The sequence below is a fragment of the Excalfactoria chinensis genome, chromosome 1, assembly GCF_039878825.1.
Source record: "Excalfactoria chinensis isolate bCotChi1 chromosome 1, bCotChi1.hap2, whole genome shotgun sequence".
Lineage (NCBI taxonomy): Eukaryota > Metazoa > Chordata > Aves > Galliformes > Phasianidae > Excalfactoria > Excalfactoria chinensis.
In genome coordinates this window covers 20,225,769-20,253,482 of record NC_092825.1, presented here as the reverse complement: position 1 = coordinate 20,253,482, position 27,714 = coordinate 20,225,769, and the positions used below count along the sequence as shown (strand labels likewise).

General features: G+C 40.3%; 1 protein-coding gene across 1 annotated transcript; it reads left to right on the top strand.

Moving 5' to 3' along the window:
• The first annotated feature begins 248 nt into the window (after positions 1–248).
• On the top strand, positions 249–6,756 carry LOC140247187 (hyaluronidase-4-like). The gene is given in 12 exon segments (XM_072326606.1): positions 249–375; positions 378–441; positions 443–678; positions 681–746; positions 749–811; positions 814–899; positions 901–1,028; positions 1,875–1,947; positions 4,261–4,343; positions 5,199–5,262; positions 5,471–5,566; positions 6,634–6,756. Coding segments are annotated over 12 exon segments (1,209 nt in total).
• Positions 6,757–27,714: the final 20,958 nt, after the last annotated feature.

Genomic DNA, 27,714 nt, shown 5'->3' with positions numbered 1-27,714 from the left:
TGGTAGACACAGCTGTATATGGAGTAAGTATTGATGCCTCTTCTGTTGTGTTTTACAAACTAGAAGATCTGTGTAATGTTGTCTTTTAAGTCATAAAGTACTGTCTGAATATGGGATACTATTAAGCATTATACACATTTCAGCCCCTGCCTTGAGTGTGCATAACACTCATCTGGACTTCTCTTGCTGCAAAACCAGTCTGACCACCGGTTCTGGAAAAGAAACATTTGATGGCTGCCCAATACACAATGAAAGGCTTCTGCACCCCGAGATACAACCTAGTGCTGAACCTGAAAATGTTTCATATAACAGGGAGCATATTATCTAAAGCAAGGGGACGGAACTTCAACATGTTTTATTTTAATGAGCTTGGTTATAACCCTGGTATGCACCACAGGAAATTGCTGTTAATGGTGGCCTACCCCAGATCTTCTGTTTTCAAACATCTGGAGAAAGCCAGCCGTGATATTAACTGTAACATTCCAGCTAAGAACTTCTATGGATCAACAGCCATGGACTGGGAGCACTGGAGACCTCAGTGGGCCTGCAACTGGGATGCAGAAGGTGTTTACAGGAGAAAGTACAGAGAATTCATTTCTGACATGGAAGAGAATATTTCAGCAGCTGACGCTGAATATTTAACCAGACTTTCCTTTGAAGAAAGTGCAAAACCTTTTATGGGGAAACAATTGCATTAGGAGTAGAAAACAAGCCAAAGGTCTTGTGGGGATATTATTTATACCCTGACCATACAATTACAATTTCTGTGATCAGAACTGCATCAGTTCCTGCCCAGAGAGTGAAACTTTGAGGAAAATCAACTTTCCTGGCTCTGGGATAGAAGTGCATCCTTGTATCCTTTCACTGGCATTAATAACTTGGAAACATTAAATCTTTTGGCACTTTTCTCAGCTTGGAGCTGATGAATCCATAAGGATTTTCTCCATGACATCCCAAAGTTATGCCTTCTCCATATTTGCGCATAGTTGTCTAGGTTATAGAGAAAACCTTTGTTATTGCTATTTGTTGTAAGCTCTTATGTTAAACCCGGATGAGGTTTAACATAAGCAAGTGTAGAGTCTTGCATCTCGGTAGAAATAATTGCATACACCAGTACAGGTTGGGGGAAGACCTGCTGGAAAGGAGCTCTGCTGAGAGGGACCTGGGCGTCCTGGTGGACGACAGGTTGGCCATGAGCCAGCAGTGTGCCCTTGTAGCCAAAAAGGCCAATGGCATTCTGGGGTGCATTAAAAAGAGCGTAGCCAGCAGGTCAAGGGAGGTGATCCTCCCCCTCTTCTCTGCCCTGGTGAGGCCTCATCTGGAATACTGTGTCCAGTTCTGGGCTCCCCAGTACAAAAAAGACAGGGATCTCTTGGAAAGAGTCCAGCGGAGGGCCACAAAGATGGTGAAGGGCCTGGACCATCTCCCCTACGAGGAGAGACTTAGGGAACTGGGTCTGTTTAGCCTTGAGAAAAGAAGGCTGAGAGGGGACTTGATCCAGGTTTATAAATACCTGGGGTGTGGGAGCTATAGTGGCGAGGCTGGTCTCTTTTCAGTAGTGCGTGGGGACAGGACTAGGGGCAACGGGCTGAAACTCCAGCATAGGAAGTTCCGCACGAATGTGCGCAAGAACTTCTTTACGGTGAGGGTGACGGAGCACTGGAACAGGCTGCCCAGGGAGGTGGTGGAGTCTCCTTCTCTGGAGATATTCAAGACACGCCTGGACGCCTACCTGTGCGACGTGGTGTAGGGAGCCTGCTTTGGCAGGGGGGTTGGACTCGATGATCTCTAGAGGTCCCTTCCAACCCCTATAATTCTGTGATTCTCTTGCTGGAACATTGTGGGCTTCGTTTATGTTCTAACCATTCTCGCAGGTGGTACACTGAGATGGAAAACCTCCATCTTGAGCCAACTCTGCTAGCTGTCTCCATGCTTGAAGAGCTCAATGTTTTGAAGAAAAAATGCAGTCTGAAATACTTTTTTTTTTTTTTTTCCTTTTCTTTAGTTCATCACTATGCTTTACTCAAACATGCATTTGAATGGATTAAAAGGATTTCACCAATCTGATGTAGTATGCAGGAGGAAGTTAATACATTAATCCTCTCCGATGTACTTTCTTCTGCTCAGGTATGCAATCACTAACTAATCCCCAGATAGCTGCCCTTTTATAGAAAAGAAATTGAGGAAAAGATGTTACCAACCTGTTCACTGTTACAACTTAGAAAATTGCTCAGGTTTGATATTGAAACCAGGAGCCTTCCTGCATTGCTCCATCTCAAAAACATGTCATTTATTTTCACTCCTACCTTAGGGTAGAAAAATAGTGTTTCAGAAGCAATGAGTACTGCTCACATCAGCTCAAATACACATAAATATTTTCAAAAGCAATGCCTTAACGTAGTTCTTCTTTACTTAATTGTGGACAGCCACTCAGAAATTCCATGAAGACAGCAGATTTTGTGTGAAAAAGCAGCATAACCCTTCTGTTACAACCCTGGTTTCATTCTCCTGCTATATCATCGGGTCTCAAATTGTGTATTTCAGAGTTCAGTAAATGAGCCATAATCACTTTTTAAAGGCCATTTTCAGCTCTTCAGCCAAAGTACATAGCAGATAAACCGGGAAAGGGAATTTACTCCCTCTACTAGTTCCTACTACTCCTCTAACATTGCCATCACCTGCTACAATTCAGTTGGAATGCAGGTGCCTTTCCTTTGCTGAAGGCCTGGCTTTGGGCCTCTTTGTGCGTTGTGAGGCAATGTCCTTGTTATCTGTTGGGGATGGGAGAAATGGGAAAGGATCTCAAAACAAAGGTAGGGCATTGTATATCTGGATAGGGCCGGGGGAGAGGAGCAAAACCTGCCATTAATATACATTCTGTGGTCATACACAGGCTGTATTATTGCTTTACTCAGTATATCAGCTGAATCAAGTGGCAGACTATGTAAACAATGCAGTTTTCATCCAGACAAAACAGAGTGATGATGGAAAATACTATTTTGTACCTCTGGCTGCCTGTGCCATCTTTTCCTTGGGCAATTATTTTGAGTTAGGGAGTTTCCTTTCTAATACCTATCTACTTTCTTGACCTAACTCTGACAGATGTGGATTGCTCAGGATGAGGTGTGCTGCAAAGCTAAAGATTTACTTGCTCACCTGGCTCCTCACTAGACTTGAAGGATCAAGACACTTGCTTTGGTGGTTTTATATAGCTCACACTTCCTTAGCTTTACAAGAAAATAGAAAGGTGTCAAGAAGTGCCGCAGGCTGGAGATTAACTCACTTATGCCCAGTTTCTGTCATTTTTTTTTTTTTTTCCCCTTAAGCAGCCAATTCCCGTGAACCTTTTCTATTTTGGTTCCTGATGTAACCTGGTCCTCAGCCTCCCTTAAAACTCTGGTGTCATCTGGGGTTTCACTTGCATATCAACGGTCTTTCATCTTCAGTGCTTGTAGCACAGTGTTTTACTTGCTGCTGACCCTTAATTACTGGTCAAACTGGGGATAAAAAGATCCACACAACACATGCTCTTAGGGCCAGCAATTTAAGTAAAAAGCGCAGTGAAAGACATCATTTTGAAACAAACATACAAAGAGCATGAAAACTCAAATTGGAATTATTAAGACTTTCCAAGTGCTGCATTTCCTCTTTCATCTAATGTTGCACAGTATTCCCCCTCCTGTAATGTGTGCCTATTTAGAGTAACATTTCCTAAGATTTTTTATAAGAAGCTGTGAGCTTCTCGGGCAAGTGCTATGAACAGTGCATGCCTTTGGAATTACAGCTTTCAAATTGGAGTGGGACCGGAAAACAGCTGATTACCAGAGCAGAATGGCTCCCTCCTTCTCCTTATCAGCAAAAACAGAATCGATGGAATTGATGGAATGCTTCTGGGAATTCTTGTGTTAAGAATCCCTCTTTAATTAAAAGATTTTAGTTGGTTTTAGTAATAATGAGATGTCAAATAATTACAGTTACATTTTGCATCAAAGTGAATTAAAATACACTCTTTTCCCAGTGTTTATTCACTTGCTTATTACCAACGTCTTAGACTGTATCTGCTTGCAAGAATCAACTTATATTTAATAATCTTTGTACTCTAGACAGCAAATCTTGAGCCACAATATAAAAAATAGCTTCTAAGAAGCAGTACAAAAAGAAAACGCAGTACAGCATACCGATACATAAATAACCATTGGATTGCTTTAGAAAGCATGTGAAATGCTGAGTTAGCCTGACAGTGATCTCTTTACACTGTAGCAAGATCTTATTAACACTATTGGAGAAAGTGCTGCCTTGGGAGTGCCAGGTATTGTCATTTGGAGAGAGATGAATTTAACTTTGTAAGGTAAGCCTGTGCCTGAATTAAATGCAATGTGTAAGATCCTTGTTTTATCTTATTAAATAGACACTAAGTGCATCAGTTCAGCACCAGCACTGTCTTTGTTCTCTCCCAGTAAGAATGACCATGAAACATGCAATTCTTCCTGGCCATCATAGTCATGTGTAGGAAAGCCAAGCAATTCATGGTACAGAAAGAAGCCTGCAACTAATAATAGGCATTCAGTAAGACAGTATTTATCATCTTGGTCAGATTCCTTTCCAGTTGTAGAAAACATCAGAAAATCAGCTGGAGCCTGACTGGCCCATCAGTTAGGCATAAGAGCAGTGCCCAGCAAGGTGTCTGATTATGGAATTCTATTTGTGTTTGTGCAGGCAACCGAAATGAAGAAGGCTGCTGAGATTAGGTGGAGGTGCTTTGTATTAGATGATATCAGACCTAGCCACAGTAAACTCGGAGATTGATGTCTGAGGTGCCAACATGTCCTGGAGCTTTCAGACAGTCACGTATCAGATTTTGTCTGGAGAAAAGAATGTGTCCTTACGGCTGTATGAAGTGGGTGTTCTGGGCCAATTTTCTGCTGGCAGATAGTAAAGAAAACCCAGCCAGCATCAGAATGGATGGCTGAAGGTAAGTGTTCAGTTATCCTCAGCAAATTCAATTGTTCTGCCCAACCCTTGTGAATATTCAGCCTGGGTTCTGTCAGACTCAATATAAATAGGAGGGCTGAACTTCCTTCCAGATAGGTCAAATGACACAGGCAAGACCCTGGAGCATCTTCATAATCTCCAGACACAGCCTGGCAGCAATCACCTGCATTTCTAGCATATATTATGGTTTCTTTCTAGTTCTACAGGCTGGGTTGTTTTCTGGGGATCCAAATTGATAAAGCCCTTTGCAGCTCTTTGCACCTCCACCAGGTTGGTTATATTTTCTGCACCTCCACCAGGCTGGTTATATTTTCTGCATAAGATCTAGCAATTCTTTAAATCAGACACATGTAAGTTACCCTGAATGAGTCCATCAATATGGGCTGCTTACATTTTGCATATTTTTTCAGACTGAATAAGGAAATAAAATAGACTGTTTAGTTTCATATCAGAAAAAATATACTTTTACCATTTACAGAACAACTGCACAAAAGTACAAAAATTCATTGATTCTGAAGTTAGGCCCTGTGTTGCCAATACCACAGCAGCAGATGAGGTGTGCAGCAGTGCTCAGGCAATGGATGAAGTGTTCAAAGATTTGGGAGAGCCCTAATGAGGAAGTAGTTGCAAGTACGTACCCAGAGAGGGGTTAATGACTAAATGTCCAGACAGAGATTAGTGACAAGTGGTGTCCCAGGCAGGTCTGTACTGGGACCACTGCTCTTTAACATCTTCATCAATTACATTCACAGTGGGACTGAGCACACTATCAGCAAGCTTGTGGATGACACCAAGCTGTGGGTTGCAGCTGACATGCCTGGGGGATGGGACACCATTCAGAGAGATCTAGACATGCTGGAGCAGTGGGCCTATGAGAAGATCTTGAGGTTCAACAAATCCAAGTGCAAGGTCTGCACCTGGGTCCCCACTGTCAATACAAATTGAGGGATATAAGGATGGAGCACAGCCCTGCCAAAAAGGGAGTACTGGTGGATTGCAAACTGGACATGAGCCAGGAATGTGCTCTCATGGCCCAGAAAGCCAACTGCATCCTGGACAACATTGAAAGTGTGGCTAGCAGGGTGAGGGAGGTGATCCTGCCCCTCTACTCTGCACTGTAAGGCCTCATCTGGAGTACTGCATACAGGAGATGTGGACCTGTTGGAGTGTGTCCAGAGGAGGGCCACAAAATAATCTAAGGGGTGGAAAGCCTTGGCTACAAGGACAGGCTGTGGGAGCTGGGACTGTTCGGTCTGGAGAAGAGAAGGCTCTGGGAGACCTGAGGGTGACCTTTCAGCATCTAAATGGAGGCTGTAAGAAAGAAGGGGACAGATTCTTTAGCAGGGTCTGCTGTGACAGGACAAGGAAATGGTTTTAAACTAAAAGAGGGGGAGATTTATATTGGATATAAGAAAGATATAAGTAAGAGTGGTGAGGCACTGGAACAGGCTGCTTAGAGAGGTGGTGGATGCCCAGCCCTTGGAGACATTCAAGGTCAGGCTGGGCCAGGCTCTGAGCAACCTGATCTAGCTGAAGGCATCCCTGTTCATTGCAGGGGAGTTGGACTAGGTGACCTTTAAGGGTCTCCTCCAACTCAAAGGATTCTATGATTCTATAATAACTTTATTTGAATCCTAAGAGATAGAAGCCTTAAAGGACCAAGGATTCACTGTGAGAACAGAAAGATCAAATGATGATGTGGAAATAAACGCAGAGACATTTGCCTGCTGTGAGGAGGGTTTTGCAACTCCTAGCAGCTTTTAATTCTTCAAACATATGCTGTTATCCTTCTATCTAACCTTGGTGATTTATTGTCGTAACAGCTATTTCAAACAAATGATTGTAAGGTGAATAAATGCTATGTTAATGGAGCATTTGATGGCAAGTGAGAAAAACTTCCTTTTTTTCTTTTTGACAGAATAGCTTTGCAGAATGAAATACTTGAAATTCCTTTTAAATGAAGGGGGACTGAGACTAGAACAGAACCAATCAATGAGAAATAAATTGAGTTTAGAATGATTGTTCTTTAAAAGAAGAAATAAATAAATGAAATTCAGACTTTATCTTTCAGAAAATAAATGTTTTCAAAAGCACTTTTCTGATACTGAAGAAAAGTAGTAATATTCCGATTAACTTTTGTGGTTATTTTTTGGATGGAAGTATTTTTTCAGAAAAAAATAAAGTTTGTTTAAATTGAAGTGCTGATTGTTGTGGAATTTTTAAGGGACAGGGCCTGAGGGAATGGCATGGGGCTGTGTCAGGGGAGGGTCAGGCTGAGGATCAGGAAAAATTTCTTCACCAAGAAGATGGTTGAGCCCTATTTCCTCTTTAAGCACCTAGTTACCCTTGGCAGAGACATTGAAACTAAGTGATCTTTAAGGTCCCTTCCAACTCAAGCCATTCTGATTCCATGATTGAGATATATGCATGGAGTTTGCTTTGTTTCATTTTGATTTTTGTTTTGTTTTCCAACAGCCAGAGGAAGACCTGAAAATCCAAGTTTCCCTGAGTGCCAGAAGGCAACCAGCAAAGCACAGACCAGTACAACAAAGTCAGGCTTTCAGCTGCTTGAGAACTATCCATCAAGTTCCAATTTCTCTTTCTTTGCATTGAGGATATAGGAAGCACAGACAATTTTGTGAGCACAAAGTATCAGAGATGTGTGGTGCGATCACCTGTCGCCTGCAGGATGGTAACAATGATGCGGTATTTTCCAAATCAAAGCAGGTTACCCTACATATATGCTGAATCTGTTGTCACTGGAATAACTGAACCAGCTTATGACTCCTTTGCTAGCATCCCTCTCCTTTTGATATTTGGGTTATGTGAGAACTGGTATCAATTCCTATCATCTGCTTCTCTAAGATCAAACCACTTATCTCCTGTTCTCCTGTAAGAAATGTTTGTTTTCAGTCTTATAACTTTTTGGATTTCTACCTTTTTTTTTTGTTTTCTTTGTTATTCCTATGGCCTGTGTATCACACTGCTCCAGTGGTGTACTACGACTTGCAATTTTCTGCCCTGGGACTTAACTGTCATAGAGCATCCAATAAAAAGTGAAACTGCTTAAGCTTCAGACTGCAGGTTTCTCTCTGGTGTCAGTGTTAGGCATGCCAAAACTGAAAGCTGTAGTGACTGAATTACTTTATAGATTGTTCCAGAAATTAGGCACCTAAATAGCCTAGAATCTGTGCCTTGGCTCTCATCAGCAGCCTAGTTAAAACTATTACACATGCTATGCAGAACACAATGCAGCAACTGGCAACAAAACTCAGATTATTCTAGCTGTAGGCTTTTTCTCTGGAAATAATTAGAGATTAATTTATATTATTTTACTCATTAAATGATAGTGACAAAATTTACTAGTCTCTGTATATTCACAAGAATGGATGCTTTAAATACAACAAATGTGCCTTCTTTTATCACAGTATGATTTGTGATTCTTTCATGTTTTGTGAGGTTAAACATCTCTTAGTAGTTGCACATGAAAATAATAATATTAAGAATTAAAATCAGAGGAAAACTTATAAAGCCAAAGCTATATGAAATCAATGTTAAGCTTCCTTTGGTTTCTATAGCCTTGCACTGAGCTGGGTGTCTACCAAGGAATTACACTGCAAGAGGCTTGAGACTTTGATGGGTGCCACTTCCATGTTGAAATATACACATAGTAAATTAGATAGATGAAGGCACATGTTACAAGCAAAAACAATTTTTAACTATGTCCCTGTAAGCCTAACTAAATGCAAGAAATATCTAAGAAGCATCTAAAATAACTTCTTAATTATCTAACTTGTTAAAGATTTTGATAGGCTACTGAGCATTTAAGATAACTGGAAAATACTCTCTGTGATTTTATATTTAACAGTATTTGTTGGTATAAGGTATGAGAATAACATGTTCTTTCAACTAACCAAAAGATTAACAACCATTTAACAGTCAGCTAAAATCTGTGTGTGCCTCACTAACAATTGAAACAGTGTACAGTTCTCAGAACATCTCATCTTTTACCAGAGGCAACTGCCTTCATTGAAATGTTTCTGTAATTGTGGACGAGAACAGGACGTACTGCTTTGACATTATCAGCTGCTGATGACCCTCGTTGGCTGTTCTGTGCATCACTGCGAAATGGGAAATCTGGTGCTGATTCTGAATTTCAGGTAATTTGGAAGCTCCATTTGTAGTAATGTCTAGTATTAAAAAACTCTACCACATTTACCACTGGCTTTATGCCAATAAAGATATCTTCTCTTTTTGCTTTCATTTAGTGTTGCCTTGGAAAAGGACAGATGTTTGAAGCTGGCACCTGATTACAGTCATACGGTGAAGAGGCTGTAAAATTCATGGTCTTGTTCCTTCATCTAGATCCAATCAGGCAAACCCCATCTGCATGTGTAGCCAGTTATGAGGAACAGATCCAAGGAACAGCAAGGTTAAGTAGGCATTTCAAATTACATCAGAAATTCTGATCTGAAGGAAAAGATCCAAACATCAGCAAGTTTAAGTTAATGTTTCAAATTTAATCAGAAATTCTGATGTGGTGTAGGCAGCCACTGTGCCAACCACACTAATTTATTCAGTACTAGGCTATTTTCCTCCTATTAGCCAGGAGGCAGCTGAAGGGTAATGCTGCACCTTCTTGCCCATTTTTGCTGCTTGATCTTACACATAGGGATTTTTCTTTATCTTTCAACCTGTTCCAGATGCCTGGATGTTGATCTTAATCCCAGGCTGGGGCCTTGCTGCAAATCAGATTGAAAGTCAAGTGCAAAATAGATTTGCCTTGTCATAATTCAAGTTCTCTGCTCCCAAAAATGATGGTTACATTTATAGCAATAAAATGATTAAATACAACATTTTAAGCACTGTACAGATTGCAATACACATTCATTTTTAATTGTAGTTTGTATTGAAACTGATGGGAATAGAATTCCTAAAAACATTTAATCACTTAGAGGTTTCTTTCTATTGTTATTACTTTAATGTAGAAGGGATTAAAGCTTACTTACCTATCTGAGCCTTAGTACTCTCAGTTATGACAGATTATTTTATGTTTACATTGAATAATTTAATCACTGTAGTTATTGTCTTGAGAATAAGGGAGCAAACTACAGATGTGCTGTAACTTTCTGCATATACTTCCACTTTGTTCTTGACTGCTGGAAGTGGAAAGAATATCATTTTAAGAAAACTATGAAATTACATTTTAATCCTAACTCACCTTTTGCCCTAACCTCTACTAATTCTCTACTGAGCACCCACTCTAATGCAGGACCTTCTGAAAAAAGGCCCAGTAATAATTAAAAAAGAGGAAAGAAAAAGGGTTTGAAGCTGTAGCAGATTCAGGAGTACTGTGGCCTTCCTTTGCTATGTGAACTTAATCAACGGGATTGCTTACTCGGATGAGTTTTCACATGGTATGATGTATAGACTCCCCCCTGTAAAGAGTCTGAGCTATATGTGAATTCCTCAGTATTTTGAAGTGACTTATTAACTATTGTCATAGAGTTCTGTTCTTCTGATTTTTGAGGGTTTCTGTAGCTGTTTTGAGAGGATGGAAAGGAGAAATATAATATGAACCAGCTGGTAATCACTTATTAACACATGTGCCAGAAGATTAAGATTCACATTCTTTCCTTAGGAATAGGTGGATAGAGGTGTTCAACAACCATCTAATCAAAACACCGTGTTTCTGATCCTTCATCCTGAACAATAAGAACAAGTTTTGTTGTCCAGTTAAACCTCTTGGACAGAAAGTCAAGGCTCTGCTATTTCAAGGATAGAAAAACTCCATGTGCTAATGATTTCATTGAATCTAGTTTCTGCTAGGATTTTGGATAAATAGCAGATCTTGAAAACAAAACAACAGAAAAACTTATTAATTCTTCCTAAAATCTGTGGTTTTGTTTTTTTTTTTTTTTTTTTACAGATTCTCTCTCAGCAGGCAAACAAAATTACAGTGAAAGCTGATGGGACTGGCAGCAGTTGCACTTTCAATGTGACTGCGGAAAATGTAGCTCTTTCTTTAACCCTCACTGCATGTGGCTGCTGAAGGCTTGAGCACTGGCTGTCTTTAGATTTGTTTAGGGCTGGAGCAGTTCTGTATTTTCCTACTGTGTGGGCAATCTGAGGTAAGTCTCACAGAGCTATCCAGAAAATAAAAACCTAACCTTTTTCCAGAACTTCAGTTCAGGCCATGGAAATGATCACAGTATGGAAGTTAAAGACTTTCCTAATTGTTGATATAACTGTCAGAACAATCTGTGTTAAGAGAAGTAGGACATGTGCTTGTTTATCTCAGGGAGCGAGAGGAGGAATGGCTTCTCAGTGAGGAAGGAAAAGTCCTCAGATTGAAAAGTAAAAAAAAATTAAAATTAAAATTAAAAAAATCTATATATGTATATCTATCTATATCTATATATATCTTTGTTGTATTTTAAATAAGTGAGTAGCATGCTTTCTTTTATAAAGGCCAAGTGCCATTCATAGCCTGCTCTTGCCCTCACAGAATCACAAATTAGATTGGAAGGGAACTGTAATGATCACCTTGTCTATCCCCCCACTCCAAGGGCAGGGACATCTCTCATGAGTTCCACATGAGCATCTGCTTGACTACTATGAAACTTTCTGGCCGGTAAAATGAAATATCATCTTTTCAAATCACATAGATTATGTTCTTATCTTGGTATGACATAGACTTTGGTAGCAGTGATTCACTTCGTCAACAAGGTGGAGCAGGTAGAAGAAACTTAGTATGACTGTACTGTTCAGAAATAGGATGTGCACCCTGAAGTACAGTCCTGAACCTGTTCTTCTTAGTAAGGCATCTAAGGAAGCATATGAAAAACTGCAGTCAGAATTACATGATTTACATTTTTTCTAAAACAAATAGATTTCAGAGGTAAGTCTGCCATTAGATTTCTTGGAAGTTATGAAATAAGTGCATGCAATGATCATTTATCTCCTAAGACAATGTCTTTGTCTGCTATCAGAGAAAATGCAGAATATGGAGCTCCCCTTGCCTTCATTCGCCATTCAAATTCTTGTCTGGGATGGCAACATGCTGAATGTTTTGAGAAGAGAAATGGAATAGAAATGTATCATGCAGCTTGCACATACACAATATCTGCACCTGCTGGGGAACTGAGCTTCACAATGGATGCAGTCCACTCCCACTGAAAGCTGGCAAAATCCTTCCAGTCACCACAACAGCAGTGTCAAACTTTCATGTAAGAAAAGTACAGGACTCTTAAAACTGAAATTTGATTTATTGTGGTAACTAACACACTTCTATAAAAGATAGCAAAGGCTCAAAATGACAAATTTGGTTCCATGTTTTGACTCGTATCATTAAAACTTATGCTGATCAGATCTCCCTCTTTTTCTTTCTTTCTTTTTATTTATTTATTAATCAGAATGTCTCTATAGCACATGTATTTGTCAGGTCCATAAGGAATGCTTAACGTCAAAGAGCATTATAGAAGATATGCTGTATTTGTGAGTTTTAGCCAGTTATTTGATGTATAACATTGGCATTTTAAAGCTTCTACTGAATTTTTAAATCATCTGGAAAATAAATCAGAGACTTCAGCGAGACTTCTTTGATTTACACTAGCAAGGAATTTGACTGTTAGCGTTTCAGAACAGGCTAATTGCCAATCAAGAGGAAAAACTTTCAATTGGTATGTGAAAAGAGTATTCGGCTGCCAGTTCAGTCCTTGGCTTTTCCAGAGGAAATTTTGCCAAGAAAATTGCCTCAATGGTTTTAGTGGCTGCCTAGGTAGTGGTTGCCAGTTCTGATGAAAGCACCTGCTGTGGCCTTAGCATACATTTTGGGGCAGGATAGCTGTCATCCTTGGAGTTGCTATAAGATGAGGTAGGTCTCAACAGAGTGCCTAAAACTAACACTAGCTCTCCAAGTTCAACCAGACTTCTCAACAAGCGTGGTGACACTGAATGAAAGATGATCTATGTAGGATGTAGTGGCAATGATGCTCAATGTGTGGACCAAGTATGTAGCAAATAACTTCAGCAAGTTTGTTGATGACACCAAACTGAGTGGTACAGCTGACAAAACAGAAGGAAAGGACGCCATCCAGAGAAACCTGTGCTGACTTGAAATATGGGCCCATGAGAACCTAAAAATGTTCTCTACAAGGCCCGGTGCAAGGTGATGTAATTTGATTGGGGAAAATGCCAAATATGTGTACAGACTGGGAAAATAACTCCTTGAGAACAGCCCTGTGAAAATGGACTTGGGGATCCTGGTGGGTGAAAAGCTGGACATGATCTAGCAGTATGCCCTTAAGCCCAGAAGGCTAACAGTATGCTGGGCTAAATGAAAAGAAGCGTTGCCAGAAGGAAGAGAGAGGTGATTGTCTCCCTCTGCTCTGCCCTCCTGAGATCCCACATGGAATACAGTGTACAGGCTAGGGGTCCCAGCACAATAAAATACAGACCTGTTGGAGTGGGTATGGAGAAGAGCTATGAAGATGATCATAGGGCTGAAGTGCCTCTCCTATGAAGAAAGGTTGAAGGATTTGGTCTTGTTCAGCTTGGAGAAAGCTCCAGGGAGACCTCACTGGGGTCTTCCAGTACTTGAAGAGAGCATGTAGGCAGGAGGGCGACCAACTTTTTACATGGTCTAATAGTGACAGAACAAGGGGGAATGGTTTTAAACTAAAGGAGAGGAAATTTCAGCTAGAAGTTAGGAAGAAATTTTTCACTTAGATGGTGGTGAGGCACTGGAACAGTATGCCCAGAGATACAGCAGATGACCTATCCCTGGAGGTATTCAAGGCCAGGCTGAATGTTCTATGATTCAAGTTGACTGAAAACTAATGCTGAACTTGAATCAAGTGTTCAGTGCAACACTGGACAATATCTGCCTTAACTGGGATTCCACAGTATTACTGGAATATGATCTCCTCTCAGAAGTGCCGATGACTATCTTTTGAGAAGTTGCTTTGTTGGTTATAGCATTTGTACAATGGTCAGGGCTGACTTCAGTAGGGAGAAGCAGAATTTGGCTTTCATCTTCTTTCTGCTGTCTGTTGTCCTACAGTTTTATCTTGCCAACTTGACTGTTTAGGCTGAAGGTAATTTGTGTAAAGCAGATGACTGAATCTTAGGCCTGGTTTCCAACTTTTCCTAGTTCTTGAATGTATGAGGCTGCTGGCAAGCTGCTCTCATTAGACACTCCAAAAGTGATGTGGTGACCCAGTAATATTGTTCATCTGTTCTTGCTAATCACTTTCACAGATATTTGCAGGATGGATAGAAAAGACCATCTGAGAGATATCACTCTGGTATCTTGGATTCCTACCTCTTGGCAGCTTGGCTTGTGCAGCAAGTCTGTTCTTGGCTGTCTGGAGCAGCAGGAACAGGAATATCCCAGGTGGAACTATATATTTTTAAGCTGCTTTCTGCATCAGCACAATCTGGAAGCTGATACATAACTCCAAAAGAGAACCAAATCTCTCTTACCTACCCTGAACTCACATCCCTGAGGTTAAAACCCTACTCTGAGAAGTCATACCTAGGTGGATGAATTTCCTGAAATGTGCATTCATTAGTTATTGCTGGCATAACGTATTGAAGGTGGGTGTTACACAAGCAAGTAGTAATGCCATTACTATGCGCTATTATTAGGACTATTAAAATACCAACAGGCATTTCAGAAAAAATGTTGCCATCAAATACATATTAGAGCTTTATCATGAACCATCAGTGTGACTGCTCTTGTGCAATCTTGGCAGATACCAGAGTTATGGAGGAACGTGTTTACAACACAGCTTTGTGGAGGTGGCACTGTAAGCTGTGGTGGGATTTGAAGGCAGAGCAGTAAGGGCAGTGGTGAGCAGTGCTGTTGAGGGTACTGCATGCCTCATGACTGTAAGCACCCCTGTTTACCTGCACCCTCATCCACTCCTCTCCCAGTTATTTTAGATGAATACCTTTAGCTGGCCTAGAGCAGCGTTCCCAGTTTTCCTCATCAGTTCACTCCCAGTTCAAGCTTCTGAATAGGAAACTGTAAATTACTCACTCTGGAGCCTATGGAAACAAGACTCAAAACACAATCCTTGGGCTCGAGATCTAGAAAGAAAATAGGAAACAGATTGAAAAAACTCTCTGAACACTCTGTAAAGTGACCAGAATTGGTGACATGACTCAAGTTTCACAGTCTGCTCACGGTCACCAGTGCTGCTCTTATATAGCCCAGTCCTTAGCAGTGGTACCAAAGTCTCTCCAGACAAATGCCTTTGGGCATATGGCAACACTGGGAGAAGAGCTGTGAACCTCTCATCTGGAGCCTGGTAAACATTCATTTAGTTCACTGTTTGAAAACTTGAGCTATAGGCACATAAGCAATGTGAGAATTGTCTCCTTGCTGAAAATGATACTGCATAAACAGAAAGCAACATAAAGGAATTACACGTATGAGAAAATAGTTCTCTATAGTGCCACTGAACCTATGAAATTGAAATCTGCTTTATCTGTACAAGATGAGCTTTATTTACATGGTTTGCCTACTTGTTGAATATAATACAGCACCTGAATTTTATGTCAAGATCATTGCATTCCTATATTCTGCCCTTTTCCAGGGTAGGTTAATGAATAATATTCACAACTTTATTAGGTTTTCTGAGTGACTTGATCTCTCCAACCAGATCAATCAAATTCTTTCAGCCAAGCTCCAAGGCAAGTGTTAATGGGAAAATATAAAATTTAGTTTTTAGAGATTTTCTATCAGCTGAAATAAAATTTGCTGTTTCCTCGAGAGGCTCTTTGAAGAAAATGCGCTCATTAAAATATTAATTGGAAACAGAGAGAAAGGGGTCATGAACAGAAACACATATTTATTGAAATCTGCCCAGAGGAATTTGATCACCCAATTTCTCAAATAGATTTTTTAGCACTGATCAGTTCATTGCATTGAAGAACACAGACAGATAACCTTTCTGATCTTTTCTTTGCTTAGCAGAAGCTTTGGTAGTACAGAAATGACCAAAGATAATGGAAGTTGTGACTTTTTAATAGTCTCTCCTGGGAAAGGACCATTTCAAAATAAGGTAAATCTTTCTGTTAACTGAATGAACAAAGAAGAGCGATATTGGCTTTCCTTATTCCAGACTACTTTTCAGCACATTTTCATGCAATGCACTTCAAAACTTTCAAAAAATTTTGTTTTTTTGTTTGTTTGTTTGTTGGGTTGCCAGAGCATCCCCACAGCCTGCTCTTATGCAGTACTGTTTCTCAGGGAGTTATGACTAACTTGAAAATGGAGGCCTCGTGCACTAGTTCAAGAAGAGTCTCATAATAAGTATAAACAGACTTACACCAACCCTCAAGGTGTCCTTCAGACTTCATATTCACTCCTACATTTGAAAAGCTTGCAGTTTTCCAGTTTTCATTTTCTTTACATCCCTGACTACAGACTTGAGTTTCTACAAACTGCTGAGTTCTCCTGATCAGCTACTCCCGATTACAAATGTTCAGGGGAGGCTGGGATTGCTTTGTTTGTCCTGCTAAAGAGTACATGCTGTAACAAGTGAATGTGGGCATAAGTGGTGTGCCACAAACTTCACTCTGTGCCATTCAGGGAAGGACGGGGAGAACTGGATTTCAGCCAGACAATATAAAGGTAAGGTAACTTGGGAACAGGTAGTTCTGGTAGCTCTTTCCTGCACTGCCTTGTTAGCAGCAGATCTCATCAGAACCAGGTAAAATCTCTGTATAAATTTGTCTGCTTTGGTTTAAACCTGCTACTGTTTGAGCTGGGTAATTCCTAAGCTTAGGGTGCTGCCCCAGAGGGAGGTGGGACTCCTAGACATCTTGTGTCATACCTGCCAACCCCATGGGGATACCTGGGATAGAACTGGGCAATACTACATGCCTGTAAATATACAACTGGATCTTCACCATGGGGTTTTTTATTGTTGTTTTCTTGGTTTTTGTTTTTTGTTACAACAGTTTCCGCTGTGTATAGTTTTTGGTTTGTTGGTTTCTGGGGCCCAGTCTGCATAAATTTATGTTCAGTCAAGAAATTGCTGCATTCTAATGGGTTGCGACATTCATAAAGATGGTTTGTTTTGCTAGGTTCATTAATAAGTTCAGTGGTAACAACCATAGTGAGATAATGTGCTTACATCTAGCATGCAGATGTTACCTAACTCCTAAAATCCTTTGCTCAGGTATCTTCTAGCTCTAGGCCACTACATTCCTTCTGTGATTCAAGTTTCCTGATAATTGCTTATCAGAACCAGTCTCGTCACCTTGCTACTTGGAAGCCTGTTTCACACTCAGTAATTGGTGGGGTTCTCTAGAATTCTCATCTATCTGACCTGCCGATAATCATTTTCTGTGTCCTTAGATTATACTTCCTGGACATCTGAGTAAGAGCCAGCGAATCCTAATAAACATCAACTGTATCTTGTTTTATTCAGTAGCCTCATATTGCAGGCAGTTCATCTAAAAGTTCGGTTTGCTGATCTTGAATGGGAGTAGAGACCTAGACCTAGGTCCACTGTATGTTTAAGCTTAGCAAATCTTTATGTAATGTCATAAAATAAACATTTCAGTGATAGGAAAAATCAAGAGCTTTTGTTCCTTATGCATATAATATGATGTTGACTGTAGTTGCTCAGAATAGAAAGTCCAAGATGAGAGTGTCAGGGAGCTGCAAGGTCCAGCAGCTCCATGACAAATGGATAGATAGAAGCTGCAGTGACCCCAGTGTGGGCTATGGCTATGCTCTCACTGGAGGATGCAGTCCCACAGGGGCTTGACATGGTGGGAAGATGGGTGCTGGTAACCAATTTCATCAACAGCCCCAGATGAGGCAAATGATAAGCTAAGTCTAGGGGCTGTTCACGGGGTTCAGTAAGAAGTCAGTCAGGAGATGGAGCCAGAGATGAGATGACAGTGTGAGCCCAATCTATCTGTCCAGGAGACAGGTATCAGACTGGAGGGCACTCCTGTAATGTTGCTGAATTAAGAGCTGACAGCCTTGGCAAGAGCAGAAATGGGATCTTAGGCCGTACTCAGAAATGGAGAGTTGTCCCAGGTAAGACTAAGAAAGGACAGAAAATCCATTAGTGCCATCAGGGCTGTGACAGAGAAGTGTTTGATCCTCTTGTGGAACAGCCACTAAGACATGGAAAATAAGGGCTGCAAACATGAGACAAACAATGCCAAGAGAAGCTCTGGAAGCTGTGGAATATGTACCAGCCCTAAAATCTTGGCATAGTAGGAAGAAGACTCAGGTTCTCTGAACTCCCACTAATGTTCCCTAGCTGGATTTTTATTTTGAGAAAGGCAGATCAAGGCTTTTTTTGAAATGTACAGCTGACTGTGTGGAAAAAATACATATCATGGCCTGAACTTGCAACTAGAACATGATAAGGGAGTGCGGGAGCTTGGGAACGTGGGCAGGCGCTCCTACCCTCAGCTATAACTTGTCTATGGGAACTTGCACTGTAGTTGTACCTTCCTTATGTGAATGATATAAATATGGCCCCTGCTCTGCGGGGTGGCATGGACATTCTGTTGGACACCAGAGCTGGTAGTAAGGACTTACCTGGTGGACACTTTGCCTGCCAGATAGCACTGAATATTGACTTGTTTCTGAGCACTTTTCCAGGATAGGTGAATCTTCCACAGAAATGCTGGTGTTTTTGCACCACACTGATGCATTTGACAATATGGCTGAAGTGCTGGATTATGATCTGTTGGAACTGCTCTTGCTTCTCCCCTTAAAATATTTTGTGGTTATATGAAAGTCTGTGACTGTTTTTCACTTTCAGAGAATTGCTTAATTCATCATCTTTATGGGATCTGTTGTAGAAACATGAAGACCAATTACTCCTAAAAAAATGTCTTTGTCTGACTGGTATTTACATATTTACTAAAGCACTGCTTGCCTTGTTTCATTTTAAAATTGAATAGAGAAAGGTCAGGAATGAAGAGAAAGAAGAATACACGGAAAATGAAAACAGATTTGAGGGAACGTCCTTTAGTAACAAGCTAAATATGGCAAACAAATAGTTAGCACAGAATATCCACTGACAGGCTTAGAAAACTTTCCAATCACTTACAGTCTAAAGCCAGGAAGTTTCATTTGTTTATGCACAGTCTTCTGATTTTTTTATTTCTTTTTTCACAATGCTTCAAATATTCTAATTAGCCACGAATAAATAAATAAACCCAAGAGCTTTATGCACAGATATGGCAAGTAATTCAGAAAATATGGTACTCTCTTTTGGAAAACATAGTTAAAGGCTGTGAGAAGTGCCTACTAAAAGCTGTTCTGGAGATCACTGAGCATCGTTTCACAAATATATTGCTCTATCTGTCAATTTATTTACACTTACTCAGACGGGCCTTCTATGAACACTGTAGCATTGGTTACTGGTTTTAACAGAGCTAGAGCAGATAAGACCATGTCTGAATTTTATTGTGTACATGAGTTGCCACTGGTTTGGCAGTATATGTGGTAAAATAGCTACTTAACAGACACAAGTGGGTGATACAATTTTAAAAATAACTCTCAGAATTGACACATACTCAAGATGTTGTCTACCCACTACATTAATGACAGTATGATGGTAGCAAGATTCCAAAAAGTCATGTTCTTCTCTCAGAGAGACAAAGTTAGGGAAACAATGAGATGCCGGCAAGTAGACAGACTTGATTGGTGCAACATGGTAGAGCCAATTAGTCTTCCCCAGCTCACTGTATTTGCACATGCCAGTGACAAGAAATAAAGTGCTCTGTCTTGAAAAAATGTAAAATAAAGGCAAGAAAATGATGTTTATACAAAATAGAATAGTTTTTCAGTCGTTATAACACCTGTTTATAAAATAGATAAAATGTCTTAGAGTGCCAGAGTAAGGCCTATTGTTTCCCTGTTTATCATTATGTCGGGGGGCCACTGGTTATGGTAAACTTTTTACCATTAGTTCAACATGTAAGCAGAATAAATATGCCCATAAGCAGTAATAGGACAAGGGGTGATGATTTTAATTAAAACAACATAGATTTAGATTAGATACTAGGAAGAATTTCTTTATTTAGAGGATGGTGAGGTGCTTCCTGGACAAGTTGTGGATGTCCCTTCTCTGGAAGTGCTCGAGGTCAGGTTGGACAGCACCATGGGTGCCTGAACTAGTGGGAGGCGACCCTGCACATGGCAGGGGGCTGGAACTAGGTGATCTTCTAAGGTCTTTTCCAACTCAAACCATTCCCTGATTCATAGAATCAAAGCTAGTTTTAGATTAAATCATAAATAAAATTTCACATGTTGAAGTATACCTCCTCTTTGTCCTAACAAGTGGAGTAGGAAGAACAGGCAGAGTAGAAACCAATGTGAAAGGATTTTAATTGCTTTTTCCCCACACTAAGATCCTGAAGGGAGCTGATCCAGCCACTGGGTGACCGTGAGCAGCCAGCAGAAGCAGAGGGGTACCTGGGTGGAGGAGCCAGGTCCGCTCCTGCCTGGGGAGATTCTACTGCTGCTGGCCAGGTTTGGCTCTCAGAGCCAGGCAGCCCCAGGGCTGAAAGAAATCTACAAGCAATAGGCAAGGCCTGGGCAGCAGGGGGGTGGGGGGAATAAGAAAAGGTTAGGAACAATTGAGAGAGATCTTAATTTTCATCTGCATTTTCCAGCAGTCATGTCCTCTTATTTCCAAGGGATTCAGATAATGTAACCCAGATGCTTCTCTGGCTGTCACCTTAGAGAGTCCAAAGTGTGTTGTTTTTTTTCAGTCAGGAAATGAAAAAAATCCCTTTATAGCTGTTTCATTTCAACAGACGATTTTGCCTTCAGCTTTTTAACTTCTAACTAAATACAATATCAACATGAAAATGAAAAGTCATTTCAAATGACAAACTTTTTTCCCAGCCTGTTTCAAGGTTTAAATTTTACACTGGGAATAAAGTAAACCATTTCATACATCTTAAAACTATATTTGATTAAAAGTAGTACTTTTTTAATGCAAAGCAGTTTTTCTAGCTGCTCTACCTCTCACACTTTAAATACTGAGGTCAAACTACATATAGTCAAGCATATATTAGACGTATTCTGCAGAATGCTACATATCATCTGCTTGTTTCCGTTTGTGCAGAGTGTTTAACATCTCACAGCCAGAGATGTTTACAATGCAAGTAAACATGCAGTGGTCATATTTTTCCTAACATTTATGCTGTGGGTGTATTTAAGAATGTATTTTACCAGCCAGCTCCAACTGTTGCTTTGGAATGCTTTTCAGCCTACAAGCTTGAGTGGTTCTGGAAATGTAAACATTACTCCCTTCTCTCTATATTGATAATGATAATTTGGGGCAATGATAATAGAAAGGGAAATACCACACCAACTAAAACAAGAACTTGAGAAGCTGGTTCAGTAACAGCAACCTGTGCTATTTAATGATCCTTGCCCAAAACCTAAAGAAATCTAAATTTGAACTCTTGGAAAACAGCAGAGTTTCAGCACGTCACAGTTAATGCACCTCACAATAATTTCACTTTTAAATTACAAATAGAAGTAGTAACAAATAGCACAAAATCGCCTTCATCTGAGGATGCTATCAACCTCATGAACAAAAAATGCTGGAAATTGCATTACAAAACCTCACCTAGGAATGTTGTCTGTTCAGGAAACTACAGTGAGTTTCAGATACTGTTGGATAGCTGTTTGCAAGTTCAACATACCTGCTGAATATTTGGTTCTCTGAATTTTCTTTTATTCATGAAAACGTTATTTGTGAATATTTTTACTTATATATATCTTCTAATATACTATACATGAATATAAATCATCGTTTAAGTAAGAATTTAAGCAATATGGTAAGTCTGCCTTGTTAAAAGGTCACAAAAACAAAAATCATGTTTACTGACTTCGGGCAGAATTGGAGGCTCTTCCCTTTGGGACTTCAATGCTGTTCATTTTCCACACTGTAAAAGAGTGAAACCTCAAAGTACTTCTCTAAGGGTCACAAGCCAGCTGTTCCTGTCTGACACATAAGCTGAAAAACACTGCTATCTCCCACTACTTCAGTAAAATTCTTCTTTCCTCCCTGTCATCTGCTTTACTTCTGCAAGAATTCTCCATATTCCCTAGCCAGAGGTTACATCCAGCTGAGTTCAATGATAGACGTTCACCCACTGGCAAACATTCTCCTTGGCTGGGATATATCTCTGTGAAGTAGCAGTATAACACGGTTTTCTTTCTTGTGATGAAAACTTTGTGTGAGCCTTTTTTGCAGGACTAAGCCCATTAAGAATACAAACTAGAGTCACAATAGCTAATGGGTTTGTAAGCTTGCCTGCATAATGAAAAATATGTTTTAATGTTAACTAATTAACTTGAAAAAAATACACGAATCCCTTTGGAAGTAGTATAATACAGAGAAATTTGTATAACTATTGCCAAAAGCAGCTGATTATTGGGCTTCAGTTGGGGGAAACAATTAGCATTTTTTTGTAAAGAAAGGCTGTGATTCAAAAGAAAAACACAGGTCAAACATTAGGAAACTTTCTCAAAGGATCCATTAGTACTGTGAACTCGTTATGCAGCAACCTTTATGTTACTAATTTGCATTCAGACAGGTTAGAGCTGTGGATAGCAGTTGTGCAGAGAATTCAGCTCACTCGGGAGCACATGCTGGATGGGGCAGCGTTTTCTTTCTAAGGATGGATGATGCGCAGAACAAGAACTGATGATGGGCAGGGCAGGACGGCAGGTTTGATCCCTGCTCCAGACACCTGCCAGCCTCAGTACCTGTACTGGGGGGCCTTTACACATGAGTGCCCTACTGCTTCCCTCCATAAACATAAACATCACACACTGCTCATATAGGAGTAATATCTCCCACCGGACTTGTCCATAAGGACAAAAGTGAGATAATGACAAGTTCACCTGGCCATTAAAACATGGCAGCAAAAAAAGGAAAGCAAGTTGTTCTGGAGACATTCAAGGCCAGGCTGGACAAGACAACCTTTAAGGGTCCCTTCCAACTCAAATGATTCTATGATTCTATGAAGTACTGACTACTGCCCGTGTTAGCTGTGCCTGAAGCTGGCAGACGTGGTCCTTGGCAGCATCTCGTTGCACTAAAGAAACTTCAAAGAGCAAGCATCCTTCTCCCCCCACCCAGGGGCAGTCAGGCAGATAGTATGTCTGTGAGAGATGCTCACATCTGTGGCTTCAGGCATTTTGCTGCCTGACACATCCCATCTTCTACTGACCTAAACTCATGTTTTTGCAGTTGCTTCAGGGCATTCACAGCAAGCTGACTTTGCTTTGATGATAGAAATGTAATAAATGTCAAACACCGCTGTATTTACATGCAAATGTACATGGTATCAGTCATTTACATTGTAGCAATCAAAATGAAAAGGTCGGAATTCAGCAAAAAGTCAAAAGTCAGCATTTTCTGCCTGAAGATAGTGTGCTCCTAAACTGAGCTCAGATAGAACAGCTGGTAGATACCACCCGTCCTTTCCTCAGATGTGGGACATTCAACTCGATCAAGTTGTTACACACTGCCTTCCTGTGGCTCCGGAAAATATTTTCACTCCAATTTTCACCACAGAAAAGAATCACTGCATCAGCGTTCCTATGATCCATTCACAGAGCGATCCTCCTGCCCAGCTCACGGCCACCTGAACAGCACCATCACACTGAATTCTCTAGGTCCTAATGCTTTGTGTAGCTATAGATCCTGGTCCTACTCATATTAAAGTCAGCGAAAAAAAGTACATTAGTTTTGATGGCACAAAGTTGAGTCCTTAGGTGAGGTATTTTATCAGATTTATTTGGTTGATTTCCTCCATCAATAGGAATTTATTCTCTTTTGTTTGTTTGTCTTTCCATTAACAACTTGCATTTTTTTTACCACTTGGCTGTCTCTTTTTACCCTCCATCCTATTTCTGAATTGTTCCTTGAATTATCCCATGCAAGGCTATGATCTCTCCCCCTTCCCCTTTATTTAGGAAATATGTGGTGTCAGAAAAATCGGGGCATCAGATGATGCTTGTTCTTTTCAGCCTATACTTCTGTTGTGCAGTGTTTAAATTTCCATTGCAAGAATAAATTCAGAGTTATTCACAAATTAAGCAAGAAAAGATCTCTCTGCTTGATTTCCCCTTGGAGACAGTAAGAGCCATTGAATTAAGTAAATTGTATTCACTGGGCACAGGAGTACATTTTCAGAGTTAGTAGCTGCTCTCAGGGGATTCGTTGTAGTAAATTGCTCAAGTTTCATAGGCCAGTGGGCATAAGAAGGTAAACTTAGTGGTAACAATCACAGAAGGAAAAATCTTTCTCCCTCAAGGAAAGAAAGATAGTTGAAGGAAAATAATATGAAGCACTGGCTCGGTGAAAGAGACATATTTAAGAAAGAAAAAAATTAAAGAGAATAATAAATATAAGAGGATGGCAAAATAGAGGTTTTATCTACATGCATAAAAAAAATAAATCTGATTTTTATGTAGTAGTTTTACCTCAGGAAGCAGGATCCCAGCAGCTGTGATGCTGCCCACTGTTGTGAGCAGAACTCTCCCTCTAATGTATGTTAAGCATTATGATCTGTTTAGGGGAAAAGAAGATGAAAAGGAATTGAAGAGATCACAGTATACATTAAAATAAATAAAAAAAATAAAGATAAAAATGATGGATTACACCAGATCACACAATGACTCCTGGCAAGAAAGGACAAAAGGCCAGACTGCTAAAAAATCCCTGTAGATGCAAGGAAAGGAAGGATCCGTGTTGTATGGAGTCAAAGGTTGTTACAAAAAACACAAGCCAACAATGGAAAACACAAAGAAGGGAGAGAATGTCTGGTGAATAGGAGGCTAAAATGAAAGTTATAAGCTGTAATTTGCTCTATGAGAATTATCCGTGAAGAATATGAAAGTGGGGGATATACATACACTGTTATTTTCCTAACCCCAAGACAGTTGATACTCTCAGTAAAAGGGGTTGACCTCGTTCCTGTAGAAGTAAAATGCATAATATTTTGTTTTAATATGTAAATTTTCATTGCTCGTATTATTTTGGATGCATAGGAAAAGAACTGATGCATTTTAGGCCATCACAATATATTCTGCAATTTTCTGATCCCTGCAGTGTGTTGCAGGGACATTCCCTTGCAGCTGTGGTGCTGTTATCTGCAGAAAGATGCCAGGTTGTTTTGTATCATCCATCTGAGTCCTCCCATCCTCCTGTTGCAGAACCGATGGGAGAATGATGTGCATTTTCAAACACACTTACAAGTGCTGGGCCAAAGTTAATTACACAGGACTTAGGCTGGCTTAGACCTGCTTAGCATCCAGCACGCGATGGTGTTCACCATGTCGGGAAATGAATGACTGGTGCTATCCCACTAGTGTGTGATGTAACCATTAACTCAAGAGCAGCCACAGAGAAAGCTGTAAGGGACATAAAATCAGTAGAGCATACACACTATTTGCTAAGTGCCAGCTGTTAATCCAGAGTAAAGACTTAATTTTTAAAGGAAGAATTTGCTGTCAGATTGGTGTGTTCTCCCACAGCTCCCAGACAGATTGAACCTTGCTGGGATCCTGCACCCAGATTGGGAGCATTGGGACTGGTGCAATCAGTTTTTCTTCTTGAGCTTGCCTGCTGTCACTACCACTTTTCCTACATTTTATAAGTCTGACTTCAGATGGCACTTTGTAGCTTAGCTGAATAATAATAAAAGAAGGGTATTTTTACTATTTTGGAGATTCTTTCATTGCGATATACAACACATATAACAGCAAATGCATGTTGTGTTTTCAAATGCTTCTGAGATGCGTAGTCAATAGACCAGTGTGATTTCTCCCAGACACACTTTGACCTGTGGTGGTGCTGAGCAGGGACTGAAGAATTCCTGGCTCCCTTCCTCTTCCTCCAGTGTTATGAGTGGCTGACCTCATGTGTGCTCATTCACATCTCACAGCCAGACATTTGGAAGGGCGGCCATCCAAACAGATAAGAGTGATACCTGCTACTGGGCTTCTGCTGGGCAGCTCCTTCACTTTGGTTTGCTTTGACATTTGTTTTTGAAACCAGTTTTAAGAGGGCAGTTCCTTTGCTTGCAAAATATTTTAAGACTGTCTTTGGGTAATTTGTCTGTAATGTGAACTAGTTTTCAGCCATTCCATTACTCTGTGGTATGGGGCAATGAACAAGTGCTTGGGGATGGCACTCATGAGCACTCAGATCCTATTCACCTTTCTGATTTTCTGAAACCATATTTCTAGTTCCACTGCTGTAACTAATAAAACTGAAGGGCTTATATGTTGCCTCAAGTTGCACCAGGAGAGGTTTAGATTGGATATCAGGAAAAACTTCTTTACAGAAAGGGTTGTTAAGCACTGGAATAGTCTTTCCAGGGAGGTGGTTGAGTCACCATCCCTGGATGTGTTTAAAAACCATTTAGATGTGGTGCTCAGGGACATGATTTAGTGGAGGGTTGTTAGAGTTAGGGCAGTATGGTTAGGGTGTGGTTTGACTTGATGATCTTGAAGGTTTTTTCCAACCTGAGCAATTCTATGTATCTATGTGTCTATGTGTGTGTGAACTCCTGAAAGTAGTGGTGTCTGCACTGATTATCTGAGTCACCCCTTACTGAAATTGCTATGGCTGCTGCTCAGATCCCATTAATGATGACTACACCTCATATGTGTTCTTTACTGAATTACCTCATGCAGTGTATTACTGCAGCAAGTTGATAATAATTGCTTACACAGTAGAAATCCTTAGAACTAACCTGGTACAAGCAGTGCTTTGATTAAACTGTCTAATGCTGCCTGTATTTTGGAAAAGTCATTAGTATCCATGGTTATTTTCCTTCTTGTAGCTTTTCCCTTCTTAACTGAGTAATTATTAGAATTTATACAATTTTAATGAGATTTAGGCTACACATTGAGTGCTCAGTCATGCTGTATCTTAGAGGAAATGCTGGTGAGCTTCTAAAATACACAGTTCTGCCACAGTGGGTCCCTAACACCTTCAGACCATGCACTGATTCTCAAATCAAGTAATTTTTTTAATGATAATATTCGCAGTGTCCTTTATTACATCCTGAGTACTGCAGTGTAGTGCAGAAAGTGCTTCCATCTCCAAGGGAGAAAAATTACTTTTCATTTTCTCTATGAATAACTGACTGCTTTTGTTTAAATTAATCTGTATTCTTAACCTCTCCTGCACTAATTAGAGGCCCATTTTCATTGGGTTCCATTTGCAGGCAGTGGAGAGGGACAGGCACTTCTGCAGGGTGATTCCTCCCACATCACCCACTGTCTGGGATTGGAGAGGAATGTGGGTGTTTCCTGCAGACAGCCTGGGATGGCTGCAGTCCTCCACTAGGCACCTCCACTAAACTCCCAAAGCTACATGGGTGAACTCCATAGTAGTATTTCATTCCTGCAGTTTTAACCATTTATTTTAGCCATTTATTTTACTTCCATGGACTCTGATATGTATCCATTATTTATTCAGTCATCAGAGGGAGAAGGGCAAAGATAAATCTACTAGACGGTATCATGCATAGATGGGATGAATCATACTCTAGCAGTTTCTGTCCTTTTTTGTCAACAACAATGTGTTTGGAGTGACTATCTTGAAGTAGTCACCTAATTTTAAGATAGCTGACAGAAATCCCTTCATAAGTGATAAGGGAAAGTATCAGTTTGGCAGCTCAATAGACTCG